Raw genomic sequence first — 19,362 nt, forward strand, 5'->3', positions numbered from 1 at the left:
CACCACGACAACGACACTCTTGCGCAATGGCAAACGTCGAGATTTCCCTACCGCTGCCGGTCCTGCCTGAGGGCTGGGCTGGCGAGAAAGACTTCAAGGCCATCGGCCAGCTGAGCGAGGCAAACGACCGCAAGATCGAGCCTGTTGGCCCACACTTCCTCGCCTATGCCCGCAGAGTACGTTATATTCCAGAAACGACTCAACAATACATGCAGTACTGACGATTTGTCTGCAGAAGCGCAACAAGCGTACTTTCTCCGAGGATGACCGCATCCAGGCCCAGGCCAACGTCAAGAGCGTCGAGGAGGAGGATCCCGATGATATTGACGAGCCTGAGGACCCGGTCATGTTGCAGCGTGAGGCCAAGGACTGGAAGGTAAGGACGATAGCACCAAGCATACCGTGAAGTTTTACTGATTTTTCCCCAGTCTCAAGACCACTACGCTGTGCTCGGCATAACCCGCTACCGATGGCGTGCCACCGACGAACAGATCAAGCGCGCCCACCGCAGGAAGGTGCTTAAGCATCACCCCGACAAGAAGGCTGCCAAGGGCGCAACCGAGGACGATCAATTTTTCAAGTGCATCCAAAAGGCCCACGAAGTTCTGTCCGACCCCGTCAGGAGGAGGCAGTTCGACTCCGTCGACGAGGGTGCTGAGGTTGAGCCACCATCCAAGAAGGAGACGCAAAAGGGCAACTTCTACAAGCTTTGGGGCAAGGTCTTCGAGGCCGAGGGACGTTTCTCGAACAACCAGCCTGTGCCCAAGCTTGGCAATGCCAACAGCAGCAAGGAGGAGGTCGAGCACTTCTACAACTTCTGGTACAACTTCGACAGCTGGAGGACCTTTGAGTACCTCGATGAGGATGTTCCGGATGATAACGAGAACCGTGACCAGAAGCGTCACGTCGAACGCAAGAACCAGGCTGCACGTCGCAAGAAGAAGACTGAGGACACCGCTCGTCTGAGGCACATGGTGGACGATGCTCTGGCTCTTGACGAGCGTATCAAGAAGTTCCGTCAAGCAGAGAGCGCGCAGAAGAACAAGCGCCGTCTCGAAAAGGAGGCTGCTGAGAAGGCCGCAAAGGAAGAGGCCGAGAAGAAGAAGGCTGAGGAGGCCAAGGCTGCCGCTGAGAAGGAGGCTGCCGAAAAGGCCGCAAAGGCTGACAACAAGAAGGCGAAGGAGGCTGCGAAGAACGCAGCCAAGAAGAACAAGCGTGTTGTCCGTGGTGCTGTCAAGGACGCCAACTACTTCCACGGTGCCGGCGATGCGCCCGCTTCCCAAGTCGACGCCGCTCTCAACGACGTCGATCTTCTCATTGTCAAGATGGACAACGAGGAACTGGCTGCCATCACTAGCAAGCTCAACGGTGAGAAGGACGCCGGCAAGATCAAGGCGATCTTCCAGGAGGAGGCCCAGCGTCTCATTGGTGCTGCGAAGCTTACTCAGGGTGAGCTCAAGGCTTTGGCTTGAGAAATGCCTCATCCTGCACCCATTTCTTGTTAGACATTTAGACTTGGACTTAACGGGAATAATGACATGCATGCATTCCGCCCCTTGTGACAATTGTTCTTATCTTTCGTCGTGAAGGTCTTCTCGAATCGACTCAATCCCAATCTTTGATTCTGCTTTACAGCGACACCCGAGATTGGCACCTCATCTGATGTCATTCCATTCACATGTGTCAACGCATCCAGCGGCGCGTTCCGCGGTACGCCAGGGTCTGAACACGATGGATGCGGATCGCGCGACACACCACCAAGAAGCCAAGCATGCCGTCACCCGGAACAGGCAGTGCATTAACGACTACCAAACTTTGACCCGATCCTTCACTCCTCTCACACGACCTCTGCAGAGACTGCTACAACATTCCCCACCGCCATCCTTAATCGCCCATTTACCCCGCGAGCAGCTAATTCCCCGCGCCAAGGACCCTGCCCACGACGCACAGCAGCACCGATCGCCTGCGCAAGCCCACGCCAGCAAGTTTCTCGCGGTCGGACCTCACTGACACTCCGCTCGCCTGATTGGACTTGGTGCAGGACCTCGTGCCCGTAATCTCACTCCGACATCACTATGAGCGCGTCCCCCACGTCGAGGGACGGCCGGCATGCGTCTCCAGCGCCTCGCAAGTCCTCAGCATCTTACAAAGTGAGCCCGCTGCAGCTCCCGACTGGCGGACACCTCGCGCAAGACAAGATAAGGCAGCCTTCAATCCAGTTTTTGGCACACAGAAATTCGTCGCTACCCAGAGGCGCCCCCAGGCCCCGTGAACGACGTCGATTGTCGTCACCGCCGCCTCCACCGTAAGTACTGGTTTACCATATGTCATGCGCTTCCCGTATACCCGAGTGCTTGCGCATCTTTGCTCCTGCATGTTTCTGTCCAAGTGCTCATGGCGAGTAAAAATGGCGAAGTATGCTCCCAGTATGTTGGAGAATGCAGAGGAAGCACTCGATCTGGCGGCGTCTCACTCTGGTGATTGCAAAGTCGTGAAACCACATGCTGACATCGCCGTCTAGCGTTTTCCAACCTCGTGTATCTTTCGACACTTTCGACAAGCCTGCAGACTTCATCGAGGAGAGCTCTTTTACATTGATCGCCAAACACAAAGACTACGAGTACACCAAGCGTTCGCGGACGTTCCTATGTGGCTTCGACGAGAACGAGTACTCAGTATATGCTCTGCAATGGCTCATAAACGAGCTGGTCGACGACGGGGATGAGATAGTATGCCTCAGAGTGGTGGAGAAGGAAGATGCAATAGCCGGAGAGCGAAGCGTAGAGACTGGGCGATATCGTTCAGAGGCAGAGCATACCATGGCCGACATACAGAGCCGGAATCACGACAACAAGGCGATCAACCTCATATTGGAATTTTCAATTGGCAAGGTTAACAAAGTTATCGATGACATGGTGAGTTTGATCATGGATTAACTGTATTTCTCTCTAATGACCGTCCAGATCAATCTCTACGAACCCGCAATTCTTGTGGTCGGAACTCGAGGCAAGAGCTTAGGTGGATTCCAGGGATTACTTCCGGGTAGTGTGTCCAAGTACTGTCTCCAGCATTCACCAGTACCTGTCATCGTTGTCCGTCCCACATCGAAACGCGACAAAGCAAAGAGCAAGCGCACAAATGATCCAGATCGCCAAGGCTACAGAGAAATCCTCGCGAAGAGCGAAAGCCTTCCTGAATTCAACAGTCCTCGCAACAGCTTCTTCGCGAACGAGGACGAGGCAGCGATCGTTGGAGGCGCAGCGACCGCACCCAAACCTGCAGCGGACACGCATCCTCTGGCACAGGTGGAACAAGCGCCAGACAGCAGCGAGGATGAACTGGACACCGGTACTAGTACATTGGTTGGAGATGATCCCCGAAGTCCTGGTCCTATGATGAAGAGTCCACATCTACAAAACTTAGACAGTCCTGAGCTCAGTAGTCAATCTAGCAGCGAGGACGAGGACGACCAAGGCGGGGTATCAACTTCAGGGATCTCCGCTGTGGATAAAGTTACAGGCGCAACGGAGAAATTAAACCTTGGCGAAGGAGATGCAGGTGGTGGAAATACGTCAATGTCCTACATGGACAGTCTCACCAGTGGAGCACAGAAGAAGTCCGAAGACACGTCTTCGGCGCAGAAAGACTCGGAAGGCGCGTAGTGTTAGCATTAATACCCAAGATATCAGGCTCCCCGCATCAGCCCTAAAGACGGTAAATTGTGGTGTTTCGGAAGCTGTTGCCAGACCCCGGTTTGATCGGCGTGACGTCGTTTCATGTGGCTGTGGCGCCACGACATGCATGCGCGTCCCCTACGGTTCCCCAGCCTCGGCGGTCCCTCATTGCCTCACTTGCGTAACCTTACACATTCACAGGACCTCAATGTGTCAACGTATCCATACCGTGCCGCGTAATCGATGGATATACGCACCTCTCCCATAACCAGGACGAACTGGCAATACCAAGCAACCTCGCATTAGCTCCCGACCACCTGAACCGCCGATCCGATGTTCCCGATTCTCCAAGACGACTGCGACGAGTGCATGCCGGACTATGCCTTGCACCGGAGTCCGATGAAAGTGGCCGTATCGGCGCTACCTTTCATTCTTACCTTCTTGGTTGTCGCTTTTGTCGTGTCGCAGAGGCTCTTCCCCATCTTGTCTGGCAATGCGGATCGCAAAGCGCATCATGACGGTCCGCGGCTGCCTGGATCGATCCAGCGCGAAAGGACCTCGATTTTGAACCGCCTACGCCCAAATGCGCGATCGCTCGCAAGCATCATCTTCTCGACCAACTTTGCTCTTTCAGCTGTATTGGCCGAACTCATCCTCTGCGAAATCTCCAACACCGTAAACCGCGCCACACGAACACTAGCCCTCAAGATCACGCTACCTTCCTTGCTCTTCCTTCTCGTCATCGCAACACCAGCTTTCGAGATCCACTCGATCATATCAGGGACGGGCTTGAACATTAATGGTGAGCAGAAGAGTCGACGCAGAGCAGCATGGGCATTGGAGCTTTGTGGATTGGCAGTATGGCTAGCAGGGTTTTGGTATCTTGGGCGAGGGCTACTGGGCTCATATCTTCATGAAGAATCATATGAGCATGATCATACATTTAGCGAGGGCTGTCTGGAAAGAATTGGCATAATCGGCATCAGTCTGATGGCCTCACTCGCCGGATTCGCTGCCATATCTGCCCTCTGGCACACGTTCGGCGTCAAATACCGCCCAGTAAGCCCGCGAATTCCGTCTTAGTAGTGTGGGGCGCCTTTGACATATACTAATCTGGTACAGGTCACCGAATCGGATATCGGTCGAAAGCAAGCCGGCATACAAGCTACAAACGACATGCTTCTGGCAAAAGAGAGCCGACTTCGTGCCGTCGAACGAAAACTTGCGGACAACCCTCAGCAGGGCTTCATGGGTCGCGTAGTAGGATCGATTCGCGGAAACCCTGACGTCCAGGAGCGAAATACTCTACAGCTTGAGATACAGGGCCTCGAGACTATGCGCCATACACTTCAGAACTCCCTGACGGTGCTCCAAAACCGTCGACAAAATCAACTGCGCTCACATACTGCCAACGGGAAGCTGTTCAACATCGTCTCGTACATTTTCGCTATATACTGTGCGTACCGCGTCATTGCGACCACTGTCACTACCCTGCGTCGCTTCTCATCTCCGAATGCGAGCTTCGCAAGCAACGATCCTATCAACAACGTCCTCGCCCTACTAGCGAAGCATTGGGATCCAACCATTGACCGAGTTGCCTGGAGCCGCACCATCTCCTTCCTCCTGTCTGGCGTGATGCTACTATTATCATTCAACAGTGTCCTCCAGACCTTCTATCTCTTCGCTAGAGTAGTACCTGGTCTTCTGCATCACGCTAGAACGAATTTCGCCCTTATCATCTCACAAATTACAGCGACCTATGTGATCAGTTCAGCGTTACTCCTTAGGAGCAATTTGCCTCCTGAGATGAAGAGCAAAATCGGTGATGCATTGGGTGCGCCATTAGAACCAGGTTTCACGGAGAGATGGTTCGAGGGCTGGTTCTTGACTGCCAGTGCAGCTACAGTGTTGGGTCTTTGGCTGGGTAAACGACTCAAGGGAGGAGAATGGGATGACGACGGTGATGGTGGTGATGCCGATATAGAGATGGGCAAGAATGCCTGATAGATTTGCGAAGCGAAGCACGCAATCATTAACTCATGATAACATAAATGCATTAATCACAATTTCATACAACGCTGTATAAACATCTCGCACTCTCGGCACACCCACCGAGATGTCCGGACAGCTCGGCGAAGCCTATGGGGAAAGAGGCGCGCCCAACGCGTTGAGTGATAACAGCCACCGGCCGGGCATCGCTGCATGAACCACAAACGAACCTGTTAGCAAGCACCACACGCGCTTGCTAAGCATCCATCCTCTGGCCCGCGAGCCCGCGATGGGCCCTTGCGCGCTGTTTGATTGAAAGTTGACGTCGATGTTGCCCGATTCAAGCGCGTTTCGCTATGTGACGTCAGGCCTAGTGGGGCAGCTTCGCGCATGAAAAGAGGCAGAGGGGCAGCTTCGGAGGACAACTCCATCGACACTCTCACATCTTTTCACAAGCTCTACTACAGGTATGTTTCAATTCTTGACGTGAAGTTTCATGGGTGTTGGCTAATCGACGAACAGACTACAACTACACCTACTCAACTGTACGTTTATCCTAAAGCTCTCAGCTAGCTAGCTAGCCAGCCACCTCGGAACCCACTTCCCAACTACTTCCATACGACTAAACGTTCATCTACTAACATCCCATTCCAGCCACCAAAACAACTCACATACCCACCACCCATCACAATGTCTGCCCCCAACGCCGGCCGCCAGTCCCCCGAGCCCGAGCGCCAATCCGGTGCGCAATCCGGCCAGACCTCCGACAACGTCAACCAGCAAGGCGCCGGCCCCAAGGAGGGCGCTGAGAAGGCCAGCGACAACACCAAGGACAGCCTGAGCTCAAACCCCCAGCACACTCTGGAGAAGCACGCTGAGGAGACTACTTCTAAGAAGGTCTAAACGAGGATAAGGAAATGTTGAAGTTTGCGATACCTTCCTTTCGATATGGCTATCATAAGCCAGGACTCGGACATAGGACCTATGTAAAATCATTAGGCTGTCTTGAGGATGAATGAATAAACGAATGATAATGTTCATGTAACAATGTTTTGTGCTGTCCTTGTGTCTTGCTTGCGTGGCTGATATTTACGACTGTATGTTTACAGGGAGATGCACTATTTGTGCTTGTTGAAACCCGTCTCGTACTCTTCTGCCTTAAAGTCTACTTATCCCGTGCCTTAGATCTTGAGGTGAGACAACCTGATAATTGATGCGTATGCCACTCGCATTGTAAGGCCTTACAGGCCACACATCATCTAGAACATATGCATCTTCGTTATTTAGAGACTAGCAAGATTCCTGTTCTGCTTACACGAAGTATGCAACTAGGAACAGTGTTAGCGAAGGCTTGCATTCCCGTATTCATTCGCTGCCCACTGCCCCGCCATGCTAACCTTGCCCACAGCAACTCTTGTAATCCGACCCCGCCAAAGAATTTCGACATGCCATTTCCCACGTTGCACCATCGACTGCCTATACTTACGCTTCCTGTGTGATAATGCCGAGAATCAATATTGAACACTCGACAAATTTGCCATCAATCCTCACTAGGGCGCTTGGTCTAGGTAAGCTGCCACTGAATCCAACTTCCACAACAACAAAACTAACAACGCTCTCAGGGGTATGATTTGTAAGACACCACCAAACTTCCGCTCATCATCGTTCAACATCCTAACATTCTTCCTCAGTCGCTTCGCATCATCAAACATGCGTACTTGTGAAAGGTCGTGGGTTCAATTCCCACAGCGTCCAGTACCTTCTTTTTTGCCATCTTTTTGCCATCAGAAGAACGCGACCAAGGTTGACACAGTCCTGTGCTGATATCATAACGTATGTATTGAGAAACGTGTACACTCTAACGCTTTGTGAAATGCTATTTTGACCTTGCCAACAGCAAACATAGAATTAGAACTAAAAATCCTCAAAGGAGCCAGCTTATATAAGAGCAGCACGCCTAAGATGAAATACAGCAAAGCTCTCCGCTTACGACTCTCAGTTTCCTCCTGGCTAGATATCTGATGGCAAGGCTCTTTCGCATCATCGCTCTGTCCTGCCTAATACACACTTGTCCGTTCCCAAAGCGAAGCATATATTCATGGTTCTTCTTGAATGGTACAACATGTTGACGTAGTGATTTGTACTATAGAATCGATCCGAGCATGAAAAGTCCGTGGGCTCAACTGCACCAACCCCATTTCCGTGTCTGCATCTCGTCAATAACTGGACACCCACAGGTGTGACATCGCACACTTACCAATCTGGTTGGGGTAACCGTTCTTTCTGTGTATAATGTACTGCCGAGCTAAGAGCAAGAGTGGTATGCACGTGGCTACCAGAGTGATGAGCGCGATGATAGCTTCGCTGTTCATTGATAGCGTGATGATTCTGATCGAGTATATAGGATAAGCGTCCATCCAACCCTTCCCTTACCGCATCTTATGCAATACAAAAGTCAGATTTTGTAACGGCATAGCCTCCAACACATACCTAAAATGGAAGTTTCAGATTTCGCATGATTGGTTGCATGCAAGATGGCGATAACTGCGCTAAAGTCGAGCACCAATCAGCGTGATCACAGGCCAGGGTCATCTGAGTTTGATCTCTATCATTCGTGCTAGTAGCGAGTGTTGAAAACGAACGTGGCAGTGATGGTGGTCTCAGCCTGTTTATCTAAACCACAGCTGCTTCCACAACTGACCTTCCTCCGTTTCCTTGTCTTCACTGCGGACTGTCTCCAGATTACATATCGACATGAGGCTTACGAACCGGTCGGCCAAGATCTCCAAGACGACTTGGGAAGAACACCGTCATGCGATCGAAGTTTTGTATCTGCACGAGGGTAGGCCGCTCGAAGGCGAAGATGGAGTTCTAGACACCATGGCTAGGCTGCACCAATTCCAGGCGAGGTAGGTAAGTTTCCCATGTTTTGATACTTGATCTGACACCGTTCAGTAAGGCGCAGTACGAGCACCGTTTCAGACTTTGGGGCTTCCGAAAGAATATCAAGAGAAAGGACATGGACTTTATCGTAGACGCCAAGTGCAAGTATGCGCGCTTGGGTAAAGACGTTCTTGTGGAACTCAACGGGAAAAGCGTAGACCAGAGACGTATTGAGAGGGAAACAGTCCGTCGAGGAATCATAGAACGATCAGCCAGCCCAGATATAGGTAGTTATTGGCTCAAACACATGAAACCCCATATTGACTCGAAGTAGCTCCGGAATCTGTATGTCTAAGAGATCACCTCGCACCTCTGCAACCAACGGACTACGAAGCGATCTCTTCACGACCCAAACTGGCCCCTGTTAGTCGACTGAAAAAATCAGAGATCTCGCGTCAGTGCTCTCAAATTACGATAATTCCATTCCAGCGGACACCGATTGCCTCTCATCATTCTAGTCACGCTCCGCTAACTCAGTGGGAGGAAGTCGCTATACGTCTGAGACCATTTTCGTGGACCATAACGTTGGGTTGGAAATTATTTGGAGAAGTGATGCCTTTCCGCGGGCGAGAGCAGCCTAGCTATCCATCGAAGAGCATATCATATGCTGCGATGTTCTACGGGTCTCGAACCGGAACCGGAATCGGAATTAAGACGGAAGACAAGAGCATCCCATGTCGCCAGCAGATTATCATATCTGCAGTTCTCAACGATATGACACTTCCGGGCGTCCCTCACCTCCAGCAAATACACCAATGGCTCAGGAGTCTTGGCTCTACCACGTTGATTCGCATCTTTCATGCGTTGCCGTCCGTAGCCCAAGACTTCTTTCGTGAGCGAGTGTTTGCCGAAGCGTTGAAATCAGGCGATAAACGCACAATGGAAGTAATGGTGGGCTTGGGCTTACGTCAACGTGAAGCTATCGCGACGGGAGAAGATGATGGATCTGGTGCAATGACACCGCTTCAACGAGCGCTGAAATATCGCCAGTTCGACATGGCCGCCACACATCTATCGAGTATGATACGGACCGCAACACGGAAGGAGTTGGATAGGCTACTGCGCGATGTACAAGAAACGACTCATCGTTCCTACGAAGGTTACCAACATCCAAGATACCATCTAGAGTGGAGGAATCTGACATGTATGCTGTTGTCTGGAGGTGCGACTCCTAACGTTAGATGCTTCACTTTGGCCTTACACGAGGCGACAGACGCCGGCTTTGAAGCAATATTCTCTGCGATTGCGGGAGGCCTTAGAAGCTTCCTCAGAAGCAGTCTTTTGGAGCAATGCATGTGGAACAGTAGCAGATCGAGCGCTTTACTTGCAAGTAGCAGCTCGAGCACTTTACTTACAAGTGACAACTCGAGTGCTTTACTTGCAAGTAGAATCTGCGACTTCGTCTTCCGCAAGAAAGCAGATTGGGTGCCTGGAAAGGATGCCTCGGTTGAGCTGGCTTTGGCGAAATCTCTCCGTGCAGCTCTATTGATGTTCCGCACTACAGCTGCAACCACCTTACTAGAAGGCTGTTTGCAAGAAAACATCTTTCTCGCATATCCCAATGTGAATAGTGCCTTGAGTGGCATCGTTATGGATTATTGTCACCGTAAGAGATGGGATCTCGTCGACATATGGATACGAAGGTACGACCCCCCAGTCAAGAAAGAAGACAGCGACGAAGATCAAGAGATTCTTCCACGAGACGCCAAGTTGAAACATGGGTTACACATAGAGGATAACAGTTATGCTGAGGCTGAGTGGGTGGATAAACTTCGCCAAGCAGTCATGGAAAACAACACGTCTTTTGCACGTAAGCATAGATATTCAACCTGGTACAGATCACGCGACTGGGATCATGCGTTGGAGTATGCGATAGAACTCCATCACCATGAAATAAGTGTAGCCATCATCCTCTTCGGATGCGATGATGCCACCAATTATCACAGGTTCCTGACACTGCTGCAGCATGGCAGTTTTGGCGCTATCAGTTTGCTAATAGAGACTGATATTGAGTGGCTCTCGGCGACTATGGCGGCAAGCGACGAAGGAAATTATACCCCACTGGAAGATATGCTCTTTCGAAAACAGGCATTCCGAGCGGATGAACGATTGTTCTTAGGACTGATGCAGCTTCACAGTTCACTAGAGCGGCGCATCGTACTTCGCGCTCTCAGCTATTATGCCATTCATGAGGAGGAATTTGTTCTGCTTGACTGGTTGCTGGACAGCGGATTGGATATGGAATCGTTTGCCTGTCGCACCGAGGGCGCTCTGGATGGTAAAACTCTGCCATCTCTACTGTCTCTTGCAGCGAAGCAAGGCGACGACTACTTGGTGGACTTTTTGCTCAGGAGGAGGACTGAGGTGACTGGGAAAGAACTCAATGAGAATGACAGCCATACACCTACACTTCTTAGTCCTTTGGGCGAAGCCATCATCCGAAGAGATCGCGAGGCGGTGGGAATGCTGCTTAGCCATGGAGCGAATCCGAATGCACTTGTATGTCAAGAGAAGGCCTGGGACTCACCCGGTGGTTCAGAACTACACCGAGCAACGCCTCTTCTAGCAGCGATCGATATGGGCGATCTCACTATGGTGCAACAGCTGCTAGCCACTGGTGCAGCAAGCGACCATCCTCCACAACAAGGCCTTTTGCGAACTCCGTTACAGAGAGCCTCAGAAGTCGGCAACTTTGAAGTGGTACGCCATTTGCTGGACTATGGAGTTCCCGTAGACAGCACTCCGTGCTACTCCGGTGGCACCCCTTTGCAGCTTGCTGCTATGAGCGGCCATGTAGGCATCGCAACCCTTCTACTTGAACATGGTGCGAACGTCAACCATCCACCAGCAGAAGGGCATGGTCTGACTGCATTCGAGGCTGCAGTCTCATGGGGTCGATGTGACATGCTGTTTCTCTTGGTACACTGGAAGGTAGATCTTGGTCTCGTTTTCGAAAGCCATGGAGTGACCCAGTACAAGCGAGCCCTTCTGCTAGCAAAGAGGCATGGCCAAATGGCAACCAGACGCTTCGTTGAGCATCTTCGTCCGCAGAAGTCAAAGACCTGAATATTAGTCGTATCACGGTCTCACCTGCACCGGAACCGCAATGAAGTGCATCGACATCGGCATTGCGTATCAACCAGGAGTGGATTGCTTGTGTTCTACGTCAGCTGTAGCAAAACAGCCGTTTGTTCAACGAGACAACGATGCAGCTATGATAGCGGCAATGCCTTGTGCGAGTAGCTGCCGCATTCGACATTCGATCGGAAACAAAACTCGAAACATTGAAGCCGTGGGGTATGCGGACTTAAAGATGGAAGATTGACGAGATCATTGTCCATCCTACCGCAACTTCAGTTGAGAATCCTTGGATGGGTAGCGAATAAGGCTGAGAGACGCGCTTTTCACGGACGCTTAACATACGGATGCTGAAAACGGTCTGTGGACCACTCAAGCAAAACTTGATTCGATGTTTTGCTGAGGCCGTCCCTCTGCAATGTGTCTCGAGCGCTGCCGAAGACGCTTCGTCCAAGAACAATACAGATGCAGCAAAGTCGTGTAATGAAAATACGGATGGGCCAAAAAAGGAAGAATGCAAGGCATTCGTACCACCTGATCTAGGACCAACTCATGTTAGCTACGTGTAAGCAAAATTTTCTTTGTCGTAGTCGTGACATTAAGAAGAAACTAATGGAAGTACGTTGGCCATGTTCTCGAACTTTATACTCGCTGTGAAATGTCCTTGTAATGCCTTCTCCTACGCAACACCAGGAACAATCACCGGTCCAACTGGCCCACTACTGGCACCAATGTTAGCCTGATGCATTGTCCTCGCACCCCAATGATCTGGGTAATCAACCGCAGTATGAAACATTTGATAGTTCGCCCACATGATGATGTCACCCTCCTCCACCTTCGGTAGCATGATATACTCAGGCTTGAGAACGCGTTCCTGAATTGGCTTTAGCCACTCCCTTATCTCAGCTACATGATCGATGATAGTCGGTTCCTCGTCTTCGCTGGAGCGAACAAAAGCTCGCCGGACGCAGATACCATGAACCATAAAGGCTCGTTCGCCGGTTACGGGGTTGACCCATACCATTGGGTAGCGCTTGATATCTTTCTCATCGTAAGGGCCAAGGTCTTCCAATAATTTCTCTTTACCTTGGCTTACTACGCCTAGGCCGTGCGATCGGGCTTTGCAGTCACCCATCCACTGGTAAGGATGAGGTGCGTACTCGACCCATGAGTGATCAGCAATCTTCTTTTCTTGCTCTGTCATCATGTTGTATGTCTGGACGTTGCTGAAGAAGGCGGTCAGACCAGGTTCGGTGGTCATGGTCAAACCACTGCCGTCATCCCAATGTATGGTCAGTTCAGGGGATGTGGGTCGCTTGATGCAGCGGAGCGTTGTGAACCAGGCTGGATCGCGGGCATATAGTGGTGCATCGATATGCCACCTCTGGAAGCGTGTATGGCCTTGGGCATATTCTTCTGCTGAAAGCGGTTTGTCATGCCATGCATGTGCGATTTCCTTCTTGATCGTCGTGTCTTTGATACCGTAGTGGTCTGCTCCCTGGTAGCCCTTGCCGATTAGACGAACGTTTTCTGCACCAGGTATACCGACAACATCACGTCCTTTCTGGAGGCAAATCAGTATGACGCATACTCTAGGATGGAGGTTTTCATACCGAAAGTAAGCCGCCCTGCTTGTGGAAGGTCTTCACATCACCGTGGGAGTGCACGTGAGGTGCTTTAGGATCGAAGCGTGTGACAAGCTCCCATTGTTTAATGGGTGCGAGATCCTTCTGGCCCTTGACAACCACCAGCTTATGGGTCCAGATCGCATCAGATAGTGCCTTCACGTCGGAGTCTACAACAGAGCGTCAGTTCACAACACTTCATCATCGGGTCGGTGTTGTACTCACCACTGATGTTATCAAGGTCGAGATCGTCAATAACTGCTCCAAAGTTGTGCTTCTCCTTGGTACTTTTCACCATCTCCTTGACCGTGAAGGTCGGCTCAGGGGCTAGTATACCAGGCGCCATGATTCTCTGTCGATGTCGTGAAGTTTGGTGACCAGCTATCTTCCTCCGATATGGTCTCCTTTGAGAAGCCTTGAAGAGAAGAAGCGAAAGTTCAAGTGGTGAAAATGCGAAGCCAGATGTCATACACGTCTGCAAATATGGTCCTTAGGTGCATGACTACTGTACTGCATATATGCTGAAGTCTAGAGTTATCTCCGCTTACCCACTCTTACTCGAACGTCGTCCCCGCATCACCGACAGAGAGCTCGAATCTTATCGCAGCCCTGTCCATAATGTTCTTGATACTATGTTGATGCATTGCCGAACGTGAGGGGAACCTTCTGCTAGGAGTTGCTAGCATGTTATCTTATCAGCTACCGCATCTCGGCCGAAACCAGAACTCGTGAACCTTGCCGTGCTCGGCCGTCTTCCTCGTGATGCCTGATATGGTGAATTGATCGTGGTTACATTATCATTGGAGTCGAAGGCAGTAGCCAATGGCATTCGGCAATAACATCAATCGTTACGGGCCTTGCGACACATTGCTGATGCACGCCTGATAAGTCCTTTTCGCGTGGGAGAGTAATGACAGATGTGGCAGAGGATTTGCAATGTCTTCCCTCGGTGTGTTGTACGAGGGAAGATCTACGAGGCCGACACGACGCGACGCGACGCGTTCTTCACGGTGCGGACGCGCTACGGGTGCCTTGCAAAGTAGCCGTAGTCATGTCGAAATGATGACATCACTATCCTGTTGCGTGGCTTGGAAGAAGCTGCAGTAAGAATGCTTGCAGAACCGTGCTGTAGGGAACATTTGAAGATGGACGCATAGGGTGGCTGGGGAGTTAGTGGTTGTGGCATGACTTGCCATACGTCATCGACACTAGGTATTGTTCACAGTCATACCTGGACGTCTTCAAGGAATCATCTTAAGACGCGAATCTCAATAAGGACCACTTGTATTGTTTCATACTTCAGAGAACTAAGTAACTCTCTCCTTCCACATACACACTTTGGTAGCTCCCCCGTCAACCCGAAGGATGATCACTGGCGGCTATGTTGCACTGATGCATCACGCGCGGCCCATACGACTTCGGAAACTCGGTGATGCTATGCCATAGCGCCCGGTTATACCAGAGGATGACATCCTGCTCCTTATGCGGATGAGCATAAATGTTCTCAGGCTGCAATGCCGGCCGCATGATCTTATCAAGGAACGCCCTGACTTCTTTCAAGTCCTCCACAATTGTTTCTGACCCATTTGGGCTACTCTTGAGGTACAGCTTAAAGGCACCTTGACCATGAACTTGCAGCGACTTCTCACCAGTTTTCGGGTTTGTCCATACCATTGGATAGGTACACACTTTACTTTTGTCCCACTTGGGAAGTTTGTCCAGCGGCATCTCAAGTCCTTCAGTCTCGATGGAATGTCCAAGGCGGGTGCTGTGCGCTTTGGACATCCACACGAAAGCGTGTGGTGCGTATTCGATTCTGCTATTCATCGCGATGTTCCGGGTCTCTTCGTCGAGTAGAGCCAGCGCACGGCTACCGGCGACCATTGCCGTGGCTCCTGGTGCCATCTTCATTTGAGTACCTGCCTCATCCTCCCATCGCAGAGTCACATCTGGACCCTTGGGAGTACGAACAGCCAGAAGGCAGCCTACACGTGGAGGAGGGATGTCGTACAAAGACCCGTCAAAGTGCCATTGGTAGAAACGTGAAGCTCCAGCTTCGCGTTCTTGCGCTGGTATGTGCGGTGGAAGATGAAACTCTTCGTGGTCAATACCCTGGACTTCGAAGCCGGGTGGGAAACCGAAGTGGCCTTCTGGAACGGGCCCACGACCAAGGATATGAACTTGTGGCTGCACTGGGATCGCTGGACGCTTGGGAATACCATAGAAGTCGACGCCGTTGTGGTGGGTAAGGAAAGGGTCATGACCGTGCGCAAAGCCACCGGTAGTCTCCTCGCGGTCGAAGCTGATGTTGAGTCAGCACGGTCAGGTCTAGTAAATGTGGACGACTCACTTTGCAGTCAGCAAATATTGCTGCTGTGGCCTCAGCATCTGTGGTTGCTCCTTGAACACCAGCAATTTCCATTTGTGCAGAGCTTCGGAAACAAACGCGAAGTCTGCATCTGTAAAGTTGTTCAAGTCGATGCCGTAGATTTCTGCGCCGAAGTCTACTTGGCTGCCTTCCGCGTGGTTGATGGGGACAACGCGTCCTGTAGATTCATCGGCGTGCGGGAGATCGAGAATAGGCTTCTCTGCTTTGAGATGCAGATATTTAGATTCCTCAGTTATGACTGCTGTGACGACCATTGTGTCGAGTTACTATACAGGAAATGCGTGTTAGGATATCCAGACTGCGACCAAGAAGACCCTTAGATAGTCTGGAGATTATGGTTGGTTGTATGAAATACTCAGTGTAGTCTAAGCAGATACGTCTTAGCTACCCGCCATGGGTATGTCTGCATATTATCCACCCCGAGGCGACGATCGCGTATTGGGTGGATTGATACCACCTCGGGATCCGATCAGCCAAGTTCGGGATCTCGGCCGAGTATCCACATCTGCAAACCTCCAAGCACAGCAAGAGAACCACGGAGCGGTTCCATTGTTGAAGAATCAATTCGTACAAAATTTCTATTGTTATATTTGTACAGCTGCGAGGTCTTCAATCATAGCCTGTAACATTACTCCCATACTTCCAATATGGTCGCCCCCAATCTCACATCTTCATACTTCACCACAGCTTCTGGTACGAAGACACATCATTTGCAGGGCGGTAATCCTTCTGGCCCGCTTCTAATCTGCCTACATGGGTTGGGTGGCTCAACTGAGACCTTCTTGCCACTTGTGTCCTCTTTGCCCCAGACCCACAGCGTCGTTCTCGTCGATTTCCCTGGCTTCGGAAAGACGCCATTGACAGAATCCGCAAGACCACTTTCTATAGAAGGCCATGTCGCCGACTTGGGCGATCTCGTCACATCTTTACAAGGAACTTCGAGCAACCCAGCTTCATCCGGGGTCGTCATCATCGGACACTCCCTCGGTGCCATTGTTGCTTTGCACTTTGCCGCAAGGTATCCCCAAATCGTTAGAGGCCTCACGCTCATCGGTCCTGGTAGAGCGGCAGGTCATATACCCGCGGTCCGGCAACGCATGCTTGACCTTGCGGCCACGGTGAGGAAGGAAGGCATCGACTATGCGGCGGCTGCCGCAGCCAAGTCCAACTTTTACGAAGACACGTATGCATAGCTTAAAATCCCGTGGATGGTTAGTAACTTGCTGACGATAAACTTATAGTCAGTTCCGAAAGGTAAACCCAGCTACGAGAGAAGCTGTACGAACTGATGTCAGCTCTTCAAATCCTGAAGCTTATGCGCAGACATGTGAAGCTATCGTAGCTACTAGTCACACTGACCCAGAATACAAAGATATTACCTGCCCTATTGTCTTCGTGGCTGGAGACAAGGACATGATCAGCCCAGTGGAGCGATCGAACGATCTCAGTTCACTGGTGGGTGGAAGGAGCTGCGTAGTTGTTGTTCAAAGTGGACATCAGCCGATATTGGAGGACCTTACTGGCGTTGAGAGAGCGGTACAACTGCTATTCGAAGCCATGGCTGAATAAAGTGATAAACGCTGCGTACTTGTGCAAATGATCAGAAGAAGTAGCATGCGGTATAACTTTCATTCTACAATACGCTGGGAAAATGTATACCACAACGAGCGGGTACTAGCAGTAAATTACGTGCCTGCAAAGTCGTGATTTGCTAGATATAAGAGATCATCGAAATAGTTGGTACCTCCTAAACCAGAAGCTGATAACGAAAAGCTGGCTTCTAGTTGCCCAAAACCTGCGGTGAGCGAATCACACTGCTGCGAGTGGTATGTGGAACGCGGCTCGATCGAAGAAGGCGATGTCGCCGTATTTTCTGGCGGAGAGTTTCTGTTGCTGCTATTCGCCTGATAAAAGTCTTTCACCAATGCCGAAACGTCGAATCTGGTGACAGATGTACCGTCTCTGTTTCGTTTCCTCCCTCGCTGAGCTAGAGCGTCCTGAGACGTTTGGCCAATCAGAGCTTCAAGAAGTTTGCTACCTCTCATAGCGATCATGCTCTCTGGGCGCCGTTGAAGGATCTGCATTACATCTTGAGCGAGTTCGCGGTGCTCGTAACCCTCATTGTCATGTAGATCGCGATGGAGTACGTCGAGTAACAAGGTGATGGATGCAGCGACGGCGAATGCTTGATGAATCCATAAAGTAGGGCCATCTTCGCCAATGAGGCACTTGTACTCTTTGATGATCGTTTTCGAGGCTGCTAGACATGTTCGACGGGTAAATGCAAAGGCGGGGTTGGCAAAACTGTCTAGTAGAAAAGAGCGATGAATCATGATGATCTTGTGACTTGAGGTGATGGCTAGAGCACGTCGCGCCCAAGGTACCCACTCTGGCCAGGTTGGATCTAAGGGTGTATTCTTCATGAACAATGGCCTTTCGCGAGTAGCTAATCCGCGAAGTCGTGCATCCCAATGCAGAACTTTCTCATAACGAGTGTAGGGAGTATTAGATGAGATAAGGCCATCTTGGAGCTGGGGCATGATTATTGCGATGTCGCGCAGAAATCGAGAGTAGCTAGTGATAGTAGGTACGTCAGGATCTACTGCAAGCAAATTATGATCGTGACTATTCGAAGGCGGTGCAGATGTCGAGTACCTGGGGCTGACGAGATAGCTCTCCGAGAAAGGTATGCTGAACCAGTCTTGGCTGCAGAGCTGACACCATACCCGGCGACCAGTTTCTTTTGCTACATCGCTTCCACTGGCATCTGGTCCCAAACGATGGATGCCCAAAGACTGTGCAATGCGAACGGCGGTGGCAAGATGGATGCTCTGCTTCGTGCTGAATCCCAGGAGATGAGCAGAAGCAGTTGCCGTGGCGATGGCTTGACACGATAGAATGCTCAGATTGCTCGTGTAGTCTGCGCGATTAAGACAGATGGATATAGCCTGGTACCATCGCCGCGATAGCTTTTGTCGTTCAATCTGATCGAAGCCCCATGATTGCGCACGTACATCAGGTACGCAAACGAGACTCGCAGTGAGCACGGAGAACAATAGAGCCACCCACTGGAGATCTACAGAAGCCTGATCTATGAGTCCGTCGTGCTTGTCGTAGAAGTCGCGAAGTTGTGCCTGGAAAGTGGGCGCGAAGTAGCTGCCGTGATACCACAGCAGACAGTCGCGATGATAATCAACTAACTCTTGCACTTGGTCTGAACTCGGAAGTAAAAGTTGAAGCACTGGAAGTTGCGACAAGTCCTCTAGTATACCCGACCCAGCTCCAGGGGGTGCATCATCGGCGGGTTCAAGAGAGGCGACAGTGTGGCAGTCGGGGTCTTTCCGTCTTCCCCAAGCCAGAAACTCTAACACTGTCGCAGCATCTCTCGAGACGGCCGAGTCGTCGGGCTCATCAGCGGACACATCAACAAGTCCACGTTGTGGTGTGTCGGGTTGCAGGCTACATGGCGGGGTCCTAACATCCATGGAGCTTTGCTGACTCGTCTCGCTTTCGAGCTGTGCGACTCGCTGTCGCAGATAGTCAAGCTCATGGGTTCTTGACTCCGAAGATTGTGGTAGAGGGCTTATATCGCGATGGAAGTTGTCGACGCCACAGGTATCTTGTTGGCCTCTTCTGACGCAGTTGTCACAGGGTACCGTCTTGC

The 19,362-nt window shown here is 51.1% G+C and overlaps 9 protein-coding genes across 9 annotated transcripts; 6 read left to right on the forward strand and 3 right to left on the reverse strand.

The window, feature by feature from the left end:
• Positions 1-26: 26 nt before the first annotated feature.
• On the forward strand, positions 27-1,472 carry CC77DRAFT_928099 (DnaJ-domain-containing protein; the record flags this gene model as incomplete). Its single annotated transcript, XM_018534032.1, has 3 exons — positions 27-176; positions 236-376; positions 429-1,472. The coding sequence occupies 3 exons, from the start codon at positions 27-29 to the stop codon at positions 1,470-1,472; spliced, it is 1,335 nt and encodes a 444-aa protein (XP_018390282.1).
• Positions 1,473-1,575: 103 nt separating this feature from the next.
• CC77DRAFT_547447 (adenine nucleotide alpha hydrolases-like protein) lies at positions 1,576-3,835 on the forward strand. The gene is made up of 3 exons (XM_018532129.1): positions 1,576-2,305; positions 2,522-2,915; positions 2,964-3,835. The coding sequence occupies exons 1-3, from the start codon at positions 2,076-2,078 to the stop codon at positions 3,660-3,662; spliced, it is 1,323 nt and encodes a 440-aa protein (XP_018390283.1). The 5' UTR covers positions 1,576-2,075; the 3' UTR covers positions 3,663-3,835.
• On the forward strand, positions 3,703-5,934 carry CC77DRAFT_548054 (hypothetical protein). Its single transcript, XM_018532133.1, has 2 exons — positions 3,703-4,733; positions 4,797-5,934. Exons 1-2 carry the CDS (start codon positions 4,008-4,010, stop codon positions 5,676-5,678), a joined length of 1,608 nt encoding a protein of 535 aa, XP_018390284.1. The 5' UTR covers positions 3,703-4,007; the 3' UTR covers positions 5,679-5,934.
• A 220-nt stretch (positions 5,935-6,154) lies between these two features.
• CC77DRAFT_982221 (hypothetical protein) lies at positions 6,155-6,748 on the forward strand. Its single transcript, XM_018536107.1, has one exon. It carries the CDS (start codon positions 6,354-6,356, stop codon positions 6,564-6,566), a length of 213 nt encoding a protein of 70 aa, XP_018390285.1. The 5' UTR covers positions 6,155-6,353; the 3' UTR covers positions 6,567-6,748.
• A 1,669-nt stretch (positions 6,749-8,417) lies between these two features.
• On the forward strand, positions 8,418-11,672 carry CC77DRAFT_1058048 (hypothetical protein; the record flags this gene model as incomplete). The annotated part of the gene is made up of 3 exons (XM_018528093.1): positions 8,418-8,572; positions 8,619-8,833; positions 8,881-11,672. 3 exons carry the CDS (start codon positions 8,418-8,420, stop codon positions 11,670-11,672), a joined length of 3,162 nt encoding a protein of 1,053 aa, XP_018390286.1.
• A 598-nt stretch (positions 11,673-12,270) lies between these two features.
• CC77DRAFT_956058 (Clavaminate synthase-like protein) lies at positions 12,271-13,655 on the reverse strand (the record flags this gene model as incomplete). The annotated part of the gene is made up of 3 exons (XM_018535496.1): positions 12,271-13,248; positions 13,298-13,479; positions 13,535-13,655. 3 exons carry the CDS (start codon positions 13,653-13,655, stop codon positions 12,364-12,366), a joined length of 1,188 nt encoding a protein of 395 aa, XP_018390287.1. The 3' UTR covers positions 12,271-12,363.
• Positions 13,656-14,584: 929 nt separating this feature from the next.
• On the reverse strand, positions 14,585-16,110 carry CC77DRAFT_1091742 (TfdA family taurine catabolism dioxygenase TauD). Its single transcript, XM_018529588.1, has 2 exons — positions 15,660-16,110; positions 14,585-15,611 (listed from the first exon to the last, which is right to left on the reverse strand). Exons 1-2 carry the CDS (start codon positions 15,950-15,952, stop codon positions 14,663-14,665), a joined length of 1,242 nt encoding a protein of 413 aa, XP_018390288.1. The 5' UTR covers positions 15,953-16,110; the 3' UTR covers positions 14,585-14,662.
• Positions 16,111-16,293: 183 nt separating this feature from the next.
• CC77DRAFT_1017188 (alpha/beta-hydrolase) lies at positions 16,294-17,181 on the forward strand. The gene has a single exon (XM_018524354.1). It carries the CDS (start codon positions 16,346-16,348, stop codon positions 16,889-16,891), a length of 546 nt encoding a protein of 181 aa, XP_018390289.1. The 5' UTR covers positions 16,294-16,345; the 3' UTR covers positions 16,892-17,181.
• A 129-nt stretch (positions 17,182-17,310) lies between these two features.
• Positions 17,311-19,248, reverse strand: CC77DRAFT_1038110 (hypothetical protein; the record flags this gene model as incomplete). Its single annotated transcript, XM_018527095.1, has 2 exons — positions 17,311-19,105; positions 19,162-19,248. The coding sequence occupies 2 exons, from the start codon at positions 19,246-19,248 to the stop codon at positions 17,384-17,386; spliced, it is 1,809 nt and encodes a 602-aa protein (XP_018390290.1). The 3' UTR covers positions 17,311-17,383.
• Between the last annotated feature and the right edge of the window lie 114 nt (positions 19,249-19,362).

This window comes from Alternaria alternata (assembly GCF_001642055.1).
Source record: "Alternaria alternata strain SRC1lrK2f unplaced genomic scaffold CC77scaffold_3, whole genome shotgun sequence".
Taxonomy (NCBI): domain Eukaryota; kingdom Fungi; phylum Ascomycota; class Dothideomycetes; order Pleosporales; family Pleosporaceae; genus Alternaria; species Alternaria alternata.